General features: G+C 30.9%; 2 protein-coding genes across 2 annotated transcripts; one reads left to right on the forward strand and one right to left on the reverse strand.

Annotated features, from left to right (window-relative positions):
* The first annotated feature begins 779 nt into the window (after window positions 1-779).
* On the forward strand, window positions 780-3577 carry LOC101494509 (uncharacterized). The gene is made up of 7 exons (XM_004505641.3): window positions 780-1123; window positions 1215-1273; window positions 1742-1801; window positions 1879-1948; window positions 2742-2811; window positions 3124-3150; window positions 3264-3577. The coding sequence occupies exons 1-7, from the start codon at window positions 875-877 to the stop codon at window positions 3311-3313; spliced, it is 585 nt and encodes a 194-aa protein (XP_004505698.1). The 5' UTR covers window positions 780-874; the 3' UTR covers window positions 3314-3577.
* A 700-nt stretch (window positions 3578-4277) lies between these two features.
* On the reverse strand, window positions 4278-8400 carry LOC101494824 (uncharacterized). The gene is made up of 2 exons (XM_004505642.4): window positions 5343-8400; window positions 4278-4747 (listed from the first exon to the last, which is right to left on the reverse strand). Exon 1 carries the CDS (start codon window positions 8312-8314, stop codon window positions 5654-5656), a length of 2661 nt encoding a protein of 886 aa, XP_004505699.1. The 5' UTR covers window positions 8315-8400; the 3' UTR covers window positions 4278-4747; window positions 5343-5653.
* Between the last annotated feature and the right edge of the window lie 3321 nt (window positions 8401-11721).

Genomic DNA, 11721 nt, shown 5'->3' on the forward strand with positions numbered 1-11721 from the left:
AAATAATAATAATAATAATAATAATAATAATAATAATAATAATAATAATAATAATAATAATAATAATAATAATAATAATAATAATAATAATAATAAGTAGTAAAAGTATGATAAGAACATAAACTTTAATGTTTCATTGATATTATAAAATGACATATAATTTAGTAACAATTTATTTTAAAGTGACATATAATTTGAGATAGATAGAGTAATTTATTAACAAATAATGATTGAATTAAAAAAATCAAACATCATGTTTAAATATAAACACATAAAAATCATAATTAAAGAAATTCAAAATATTTTTTTAATTGTCATATATAAATAATTAGGTGCAAACACATGTATATTTTTTTTATCTTAATTACACTTTTAAGATATTCTGTATTATCATATTTACAAAAATAATTTATCTATTTTAAAAGTAAATTTTTTAATTAATTTATCATATTTACTACAATTTTATTCTCAACCTATAATCGTTACTTAAAAATTATGAATTTTAACCTTAAAAATCACGACTTTAAACCTAACATAAATATTTTATTTTTAAATTTTTAATTGGAGACAATAAATCAACTATTTTTAGAGAAAAAAAAACAATTATTTTAATAAAAAAGTTAGATCAGCCCAAAACTAGCATAAATATGATAATTAAATGACAAATTTTTTAACTTAATATAACAAAATTATTTTTTTAAATGTAATAAAATAAGAAGATAAAAGTTGTAATTAACTTTATATTTTTTATAAAAAAAAATAATAATAATTTTTTACTGGCCAGAGTTATGTTATGACCATATTCCATTTGGTCCGGTGAGCGTTGTTTGTCCTCTCCCGAACCCTAAAATCCGAACACCGATCGATCGTTGAAATGGAAGTGTCATGGTTGAGTGCCATTTTGGTCGGCGCTGGTTATCTTGCTTTCGGTTACTTCATCGGTTCTCGTTATCCCCCTCGTTTCCTTAGATTTTCATTCTCTAAATACAAAGATTCATCACTTCTCAATGATAATAACAACAACAACAACAGTAGTAGTAAGCAGAAGAAGAGTACTAAGTCCAAACTTAAAGAACCACTCGAGGTTGAAAAGCTCGCTGACATTCTCGATGATTTTAAGATGGTAATTCCACTAAATGTTATCTTTTTTTTCTTTTACAACCCACCTACTCTATTTTACTGTGTTGCTTCAAAAATTGTTCCTTTTTATGCAGATACTTGTTGTTAGAAATGATCTTAAAATGGGTAAAGGAAAGATTGCTGCTCAATGCAGGTATGTAACCTTTGTTTATTATGCTTAGAGTGTGACACATTAGGCTAACTAAAATTATATAGGGCTTGTTTGGATTGGTTTATTTGAGCTTATATATTCTATAAGCAATTGTGAGACATTTTGGGTGAGCTTATAGAAACAAATAGTTTATTCGATTAGCTGTTTTTAGCTTATTTCCATAAGTTCTCGAATATAGCTTATGAAATCAACTTGACTTTATTTTAGAAATAGGTTATACATAAGCACTTAAAAGTTATATGATCGGTGTGTATGCTATAAGCTCTTAATTAAACTGTTCATGCAAAGAGGGCCTTATTCCACTAGTTTGTTGAAGCACTCTAACATAGAGATCTTTCATCCATGTGAAGGGTGAACTTATTTATTGCTCCTATTTATTTATATTTTCATTCAGAAAAAAACTTAATTAATGGTTCAAGCTCAGTTTTCTATTTCTCTTTCTTTTTGTAGTCATGCAACATTGGGTCTCTACAAAAAGGTTCTTTATCGAGCTCCAAAGGCTTTGAATAGGTACTTTCATTGGTTGAGCTTGTATGTCATTTTGAATTTATAATTTCATTCTTAAGTTTGTCAATGTCAATGTGCAGGTGGGAGATGTCTGCTCAGCCTAAGGTTGTTGTCAAAATTGAAAGTGAAGAAGATATGCTGGCTTTGCAAGTATGTACTTTTTAATGCTTAAGGAAATTTTGCGCTGTATTAGCAAATCCTCTTTGAATCTGTTTTAAGATCTCCATTTCATAAATTTTGCGCTGTATTGCTCAGTTATTGGTCATGATTATGACAACAAATGAACACTATTAAGGTTTCTTTTGAATAAGGTTTTCAAAAAGAGATTTTAGTATATGAAATAAGGACTAAATTGCCTGTTTTTAAAATTTCATGTTTTTTAAATCCGTAACTATTATAAAAAAGTTAATTCTTTAAAACAATTCAAACAGGCCTTTAAATTCAATTGTGTGCGTTTGGATTGGCTTATGAACAACTTATTTGAACTTGTCTACTAGCATAAACACTTGTGTTAGTGTTTGAGAGAGCTTATGGAAATAGCTTATAGCTTATAACATGTACATAAGCTGGTTTTAGTTTATTTCAATGAGCTTTCCATGTTAGCTAATGAAAACAGATTACAACTTATATGCAAACAATTGAACCACAGTTTATTTTTTATTATAAAAATAACTTATACATAAACGTTTATATGATAAGTAATTATTTTATATGTGCTTAATTGCACTGTTTATATGAATTTACTTCTCTTTTACTTAATCTTGCAAAAGGTAGTAGGAAGTTTTGGATTTACACTCTTCTGTAACCCACAGTGTTATCATTATTTTACTTGTCGAAACTGCTTAAAGCCTGTTAGTCAATTTATCATAAATTTTACTCTAATGCATGACTCATATTCTAAAGATAGTTTTTATTTTAGTAAAATTGTCGTTTGATGTGGTAGGAAAGGGCTAAATCTCTCAAGTTACCCACTCATATCACTATTGATGCTGGGAGAACACAGATTGCACCAAGTGAGTATTTGGAACTAGCCTTACTATGTTGTTAAATTATTGACTTATAGTGTTCACTATATGTTTGAAATTTCATCTTTCAGTATTATTAAAAGAAATTATTAACATCTCACACTTGATGCAAATTATCAAGTACTACTATATTTTGCTGGATATCAATTAAATTGTGCTTGCAGAACTGAAACTAAAATTAGTTTTGAAGCAATCCCCTAAAGTGAAATAGACACCGCATTATCCTTTTATTTAATGAAAGTTTAATCCATGCTTGGAAATGCTGTTTAATGCTTAACAGAGTTTTTTTTTTTCTTCTAGATTCCAGAACAGTGATGGCAATCCTTGGTAATACTCTCCTCTAATATAATGATAGTATATTTTTTTTCTTGTCGATTTACAATTTTCCTTTTGTTTTTACAGCTCGAAATGGTTCAATTTAACATGATATTTATGTGCAGGACCTGTTGAAGTGGTAGATGAGGTAACAGGTGGACTGAAACTTCTATAGTTTTCTTTTGTCCAGTGAAGTTGGTGGTCTATTATTTATCATGAAGTTGGGGTGTTCATGAAAGATAACACATTGAACGTTATCAACATTTTACTTCATTAGAGCCCTGGGAAGATTTTGCATGCTCTTTGCCCACACAAAAAGTGTAGTTAATCTTTAGTTGACAGTAATGATGATGATGAAAACTTTTTGTTGGAGATCCTCACCCATAAAAATTGGAATCATGAGACTAATAGTAAATATAGAACGGTGTAATTCATTTTATATGAAGTGTTTTTTGTGTCTAAAATTTATTATGTTCTTAGTGATACCATGATTGGTTAAGGAAGGTATATGACTTTTTTTTTTTTTTATTTGCATTAGAAAATATTGGGAAAATAAATTTATTGAATAATCAAATCACCAGGCATGTATTACACGTCATTGCTAGTTAACATATTGTTTCAAGATACTATTACTAATATGGTTAGTACTTAGTAGATACAATAGCAAATGCCCTTGTTTATAAACCCACTTAAAATCATCAACATTGAAGGAAATCCAACGTTTGTAAGTTCCTTTTAGAATTGTTATTATGCCAATTGGTCATTTCCTCTCTAAGATACTTGGGTAAGCAAATTTTCTGGTTTATTTTGTCGCTACTTTCTTAGTTTTTCTATCTAAGTTTAAATAAATATTTATTAATAATCTTTAGACGATTACCTAAGTACTGTCTTCTCCTCCACCCCCGTAGTAATTATATTTAAAAATGGATATGCTATTATTCTTTTTTCAAAGATAAAAAAAGGCAATAACCCTTTATATGTAATGAGATTTCATTCGCAAATTTGAGATGGAACAATCTTTGACCAAATTTAACTTATCTTTTGTCCGAATTCTAGATTATTAGATTCCTTTTCCTTAGAACTTAAAGTAAAAATAAACAAGGTAGCATGAGTGCAAGGTAGGTACAAAGTATCATCAGTTGCAAGAAATAAAAATGTCTTATCTCAAACAAACCTTATTACATGAAGAAGTATGGACATTTATATTAAATTTCACAACAATAGAGAGATCATAGTAGGGCTTACAATTGCAAAACCGATAATCACCCAATGGTTTACAAATCAGGCTTGCTTAGTTATCAATAGTATGGAAGAACATGTTTCATGGAAGACTACTGTTTATTGGAGAAAAAAACAATGAACAAATCAAATGAATGAATCACATACATGAATTCTGGATCCTAAAGAAATTGTTCGTCATTATCCGACAAGATTGGTGTATTAGTGAGTGTCAGTAACCACGATGATACCGTATCCCGAGCCACTCCCCGCAAAAGCTACAACTTGGAGCTTTGATTTCAACATGCATACATTAGCTACCCACCACGGTTCCAAGCACACTAATACTCAATATGCGCCCACTGCACAAACGGACCCAAACACCACTCATCTGCAATGGCAAAAACAAGTCATGACTACATAAATCGTAACTTTCTATTTAATACTAGCAGTAAACTAAACAACAAGAATTGCCTACATAAAGTTAAGTCTTACAACAAGTTTGAATCCAAATTTACAGTTTCATTATAATTCACAAAGTGTCATTTCGTGAACTTCAGTTTCGTGTATACTCAATCATTTCTTTTCATTTTATTTTGACGGGTTCCCTTTTTCAATTCTCCTATTGGTAATGATCTAATTTCACCTCTGCAGAAAAAACGATTTACATATTTCATAATATATTACAAGATACAGGAAGTCATTGTAGGACATGACCATTCTAGATTGATGGATTCACTTTAAAAGGAGAAACGAAGAGTTAATAAAAACTGACGACAAAAAATCAAGAGAGTGGATCTAAACAAATTATGTGTATGTTTGTCGTGTATATATTTTATCACAATCTCAGCAATTGATTTTGTTATCAATGATCATGAATTCTCGGTTCCATCGATTAAAGGACTGAAATCTTTAATTCAAGTGATGCATATTCAGCAATTGTTACTAAAACGAATAGATCATTTTTTCCCCTCGGAAATACTAACCTTCTTTTACCAAGCTCTTCTGATGTGGATATGACACCACATCATACGCATCACAAATACAAACACTTCCACATTTCCAGGCTGCATAAACCTCCTTCAACTTCAGGCATCAACTCCATTTTCAGATCGTTCAGCCACAAGAGATTCTACCCTGACATCACTGCTCTTCTTAACATGCCATTGTGCAGTTGAAGTGTCGTGGCAAACTCCACAGTAGCACAACAGCCGCGCTCTAGAAAGTTGCACACATCAAAATCAGGCTATAGTCCTTTCCTTAGAGCGTGTTATACCACAATTCAACTGCTGCTCCTTCATTGCCCCTTCTGCAATTCTAAATTTTGTCTGGGCTTCACCCCTCTCCTCAGCATGTCATCTCGCAATTCAAATGCCTTGCCAAGCTCTCCATTAACACAACAGCCATATATTAGCAAGTTATATGCAACCGAATCTGGCGCAACACCTTTTTCTAACATGGTATCCCACAGTTTAACTGCTGCTCCTACATTGCCATTTCTGCAGTACTCATAAATTAAAGTCGAATATGTAATACAGTCGGGGGAAATCCCATTTTCAGTCATTTCAGAAAGAACTTTGGTGGCTTCAATTAATCTACCCAATTTGCAGAAGCCACGGATAAGAATGTTGTATGTTACCGTGTTTGCTAAAAGCCCCTTAAGCATTGCAAGGTGAAGCTCTGTAGCTTCCTTCATATTTCCCTCCTTCGTAAGACGGTCAAGAAAACAACCACATGCAATTGAATTAGGAGTGATATTCGCAGCCAGCATTTTTTTGAAAACGACACCTGCTCTATCCATTTCACCAGCTTTGCATAAACCATTCATGAAAGCGGTATAAGTTACAACGTTGGGAAAGCATTTCTCAGCAACCATTAAATCCCAACATTCAACGGCTTTTTTAAATGATCCTTCTTTGCTGTATGAGTCAATCATACTTGTATATATTACACTATCAGGTCTCAATCCTTGATCGTACATCTCTTTTACGAGACCAAAGAACATTTTCGTGTCTAGCTGCTTCAGAGCACCGTCAATAAGAACAGCGTGGCAAACAAGGTCCATGTTGATTCCTCTTTGAATCATCTCATACGAAGCACTTAGTGCCTCCGTCAATCTTCCTTCCCCGCAATAACCATGTAGAAGTGCACTGTAGCACATCTCATTTAACTTGAGGTTCTGCTTGTGGAGATCATCAATAAAATCTTTAGCTTCAGATACCCTACCAGTAGAACAAAGGCCACCAATCAGAGGTCTGTAGGTATATGTATCCGGAACAAGGCCCTTTTGAAGCATGTCTTCAAGCAATTCAAAGGCTTTATCAATGTTACGAGCCCTACAATACCCTTCAATCATAACATTATATGTCACCTCAGTTGGATTGACTTTTCTTTCCACCATTTCATCGAAAAGTTTGGACGCTTCAGCCATCTCATTTGTGCCACAAAGCCCATAAATAAGTGCAGTGAAAGTATAAACATTTGGAGCAATTTTTTTCTCATTCATCTCACTAAATAACTGGAATGCTTTTTGTAGTTGTAGGTCTTTGCAATATCCACTAATCAATGCTGTAAAGGTAGTAGAAGTTGGCTCTAACCCTTTATTGATCATTTCAGTATACAGAGACTCGGCGGCACTCAAATCCCCATACTTGCACTGACCATTTATCAAAGAATTGTAAGGATATACAGTTTCTCTTATACCATCTTCTATCATTCTATCAAAATAAGACACTGCAACATCCAACCTCCCTCTTTTGCAAAAGGAATCAATCAGAATAGAGTAAGTAATTTCATTCGGTGGAAAGTTCATCGAATGCATATTACTATAAAGCAACTCAGCTTTATCCAAATCTCCACTTTTGCACAAAGAGTTTATTAAAGCATTATATACAAACAAACTAGGAAGAAAGCCGAATCCCCCTAACTTAACAACCAAATCATAAGCACTATCAATTTTTCCCTTCTTTCTTAACCCATCCACTAACCCCGATATAGCAGCCTCGGATGGAGCAAGCCCCAATTCAACCATTTCATTAATGAGGCAAATTCCATCCTCAAATTGTTGGACCCTACAAAATCCAAGTACTAGTGTACAATATGTAACAACATCTTCCTTCAAACCCTTTTCCCTCAATGATCTTCTAACCTCAACAGCTTCCGAAACCCGATGACCCTTGCACAGACCATGAATCAAGACATTGTAAGTCACAATACTCAAATCAAACCTATTATACTCCATCCACACAATCTTTTCCTTAGCTCTAAGAAAATCTTTCAATTCACACATACTCCTAATTACGGCGGAACAAGTATAAGGATCAGGTTTAACACCAGCATTCACAGACTCATCAAAAAGTTCCCAAACCATTATAAACTTTCTAATTCTCAAGAGTCCATTCAAGAGTGCACTCAATGTTCTAACCTCAGGCAACAATGCATTAACAAGCATGAGTTTTACAACAACCACAGCATCTAAAACTCTTGTATTTTGCAAATAACTATGAACCAAAAAATCAAACCCCAAAGTGGATGAAAACTTACATTGCTTGTGAGATTCAAGAAACTTTGAAAAAACAAACTTTGGATCAGACTCACGAAGGAGAAGGGTATGCAAGAGTGAATTTGCAGGCCAAAAAAGTTTATTGTGAACAAGGGCATGAACCAAGATGGCAAATGAGGTTATGGAATGGTTCATGTTTTTGTGTAAACCGAGAAAGTTGAAGAATCTTAAAGCTAACTTGGAATCATCTAAGGTGTTGATTAAGACTCGTTCTACGTGATGGGGTTTCAATGTGGATGAAATTGAAGGGTCGTTGAATGCAACATTCCAACTCAGATTTCCTCGAACAATGTTGGAAATGAGAGAAATGAAACGAGTGTCGTTTTCGTGGTTGAATTTGGATGTGGAAAAATTGTTTTGAAGAAAAGGGGTGATTGAGAGTTGGCGTAGCTTCATCGGAATTAATTCGCCACCGTCGCAACCCCTCACGCGGATGGAATTGGTTTTTGGGGACTTCTCTAACTTTTATCAAACCAAACAGGTCAGATTGTCGAACATTTTAAAAAAGTGATTTTTATTTTATATTTTTTAAAATAATTTGTATAAAAATTTATTTAAAAATAATATAAATTTTTTAGATTTATTATTAATAATTAAACAAATAAATTTTAATAATTTAAATATTTATTATTAAATATTTTAATATGATAAAAATTATATTTTTAAAAAAATGTATATTTCAAAAATAATTTATAAAGAGTTTCTTAAATTAATTTATCATTTTAATACTTTTTTTAAAATTTATTATCCAAAAAATTGTGAAAAATAAATAAAAATTTAAAATTATATTTTAAATTAATTATTAAAATTAATTAATTATTTGAAACTTTATTTTTTTTAAAGTTATAATAAAAATAAATATTATAAAATTATTTTTAGAAAAAAATTTCAAAAACATGCCATAGTTTTTACTTTATTGTTTATTTTTTGTGATTTTTGTTTTTTTATGTGAAATCAATCTCTATTTATATTATTGTATGTATTTTTCTTATAGATGAAGTTGTTTTTTTTATCTTATTACTAAGAGTTTGGAGGAGTTGGATAAGAAAAATTTGAAATTTTAAAAAACTATTTTTTTTATTAAGGTATGAGCTTTTTTTTTTCTTTTCAAAACAAATGTTTGAGATTTAAATATTTCTCACCTCTTGTTTGAGATTGATTTATAACAAGAGCTCAACAGGATGATCATGAATATAGTAAGAGGACCGGAGTTTTGCTTGAGACGAGAGCTTTGCTACTTAAACTTAAATGATCAAGTGTAGATTAATTTATTTGGAAACTTTTGAATTTGTATTTGTAGATGATGAAAGACTTAAAAAACCTCAAATCAGATGAATATAGTCGTTTGACACATTGGCCAAATGTCAAATATAGAGTTGTCACATATCATTTGATATTGTTTTAACTCAGAAGCATGCAAAGCTTTTTGCATAAAAGTGCAGATGCAATGTACTTGTGTTCTTGCTCATAACTCATCAATCTAGGGATCAATATAAAAACGGTTTTCTTTGGGCCTTCATTTCGAGTTATAGATTTGATTATTCATCTTAGTAGCATTTGATACTATTAACATACAATTTGGACTGTCAATAATGATTTGTTTTTAATTTTGTTTTCGATAGAGGACAACCATAATGTTGTTCTGAACATTCTCCAAATAATCAAAATATCATACAATCCTTCTTCCATCAATATGGTTTAACATTCATTTGAGAAATTTTTCAAATCATTTAATACTTCAAAAAATGAGTATTCTTGTCTTAATGTATATAGATTTTGATGATGAAATCAATTTCAATTGCTTAAACAATAATCATGTGATCTTTGCATGAATATAGATGTTCATGTTTGATTTTCTAGCTTTGAATAAATTACTAAAAACATAAGTTTAATGATAATCTGATCATAATTAGTGATTTACTTAAAAAATAAATGACTTGTGTGCAATTTGATCAGAAAATACTGCTCCTATGTTTATTTCAGCGTATTTTATCAACTATTTTATAATCATTCAGATTCAAATATGATTAAGATTTCCTCAAACAAACGAGTTAGACGAAACAAGTGTCAATTTTGTCGTTGAATTTGGGTGCGTGACCAAGTTGGTGTATCTTTATAAGAATCCACCGCCACATAAATTGGTTTATCTAACCAAACATATATTTTTTTTTATGTAAATTCTTTTTAACAATTTTTTTGTGTGAAATCAAACTCATTTTATATAATTGTATTGTAAATGAAGTTTTTTTCTTATAAAATAAGAGTTTGGATGAATTAGATAAGAAAAGTTTCAACTTGTCAATTATGTCTTTATATCAATAGTGAAATTTGAATTCACATCCTTATCGATTATGAGGCTAATTTTACTCAAAGCTTGATAGCGAAATCATATCTATTAAGTTTCACATTATGTTTCTAATGATAAACTGTATTAGAAAATGTGACAACCATGGATGCAAGAAAATGATTAAATAACTAATGGATGCTAATCCCCCAAGGGTTCTAGTTGGAAACCTACGTTGGATGCACTTCAGCGGAGATTGGTTTCTTGGTCTAATAGGTTTGGTGGTTTCAGAGTTAGAATCATACTGTTGAACTTTGTAATGATGCATTTTTTCATGTCATTTGTAAAGATGCAAGTCAAGGTTTGGAAGATGGTTAGCCGTATTCATAGGATGTTCTTGTGGGGAGGCTCTCAAAGTCGATCGAAGGTGGCTTGGGTAAAGTGGACAAATGTGTGCATACAGAAAAATGAAGAGGTCTGAGTGTCCCAGATCTCATGTTGGTTTATCATAGGGCATTGTGGCTACAGGTGTTGCAATGATGCAATTTTCTGAGTTAAAATATATGCAATGTTAAAAAATAAGCCTCAAAACATCATGTTATATATGTTACATATCAACCAGTAATTAAAGCAATGTAAATAAAAATTCTTCAACGAAAAGTTTTCTTACCATGATAGAGACAAATTGGATAAGAATAGGAGGAATTGCAAAGCATATAAGCCACATAACAATCTCTGCGGCAGTCGCGACATATCGAAGTGCCAATGGTACTCGAAGACAGTAAACTCTTCATCGAACCATTCAATCTCAAGAATAATTTTTTTATAAAATTGTGTAAGAGATATGAAAGTAGTACAATGATGAGATGCCAATTCCTTTAGTTTGTTCTTTGGACCTCTAACTTTTAAGGACTTGTAAATCTACATAGCCTCTGTATAAAGAAGCTCTACATATGGAATTATAGGAAATATTATGAGATTTGCATAGAGCTTAATAACTACTTTTCCACAATTAAAACCTATATATCAATAAATAAATCAAATATATAATAAATACTCGTATCACGTGAACTCTGAAATATTGACTCAGACATCAACTATGTATATACATAATCTATAAAATATTGACATAGACACAAACACAAACATTTTACTCAACACCGACACTAACAATTAGACAACGATAATAATTTAAAAAAATAAAAGTGATTGTATCAAATCACAATTGTCAATATCAAGACGGTGTTAGCCACATCTTTAATATAAAATATGAATGATGAACAGAAACTAACGTAGATACACATGTATCGAAAAATAAATAAATAGATAGATCATTGATATTAAATTCAACATAATATATTTTAAAAAATGTGACGACCATGATGTTTACAAAAGACCATCTTTTATATTTATTTTGTTTAAACATTTTGTTTCAACATAATATATTTATTTTGTTTAAACATTTAGTAAAATGATAATTAAATTTAGTATGATGTATATAATTTGGGTGATATAGTTA

The sequence above is a fragment of the Cicer arietinum genome, chromosome 6 (assembly GCF_000331145.2).
Source record: "Cicer arietinum cultivar CDC Frontier isolate Library 1 chromosome 6, Cicar.CDCFrontier_v2.0, whole genome shotgun sequence".
NCBI lineage: Eukaryota > Viridiplantae > Streptophyta > Magnoliopsida > Fabales > Fabaceae > Cicer > Cicer arietinum.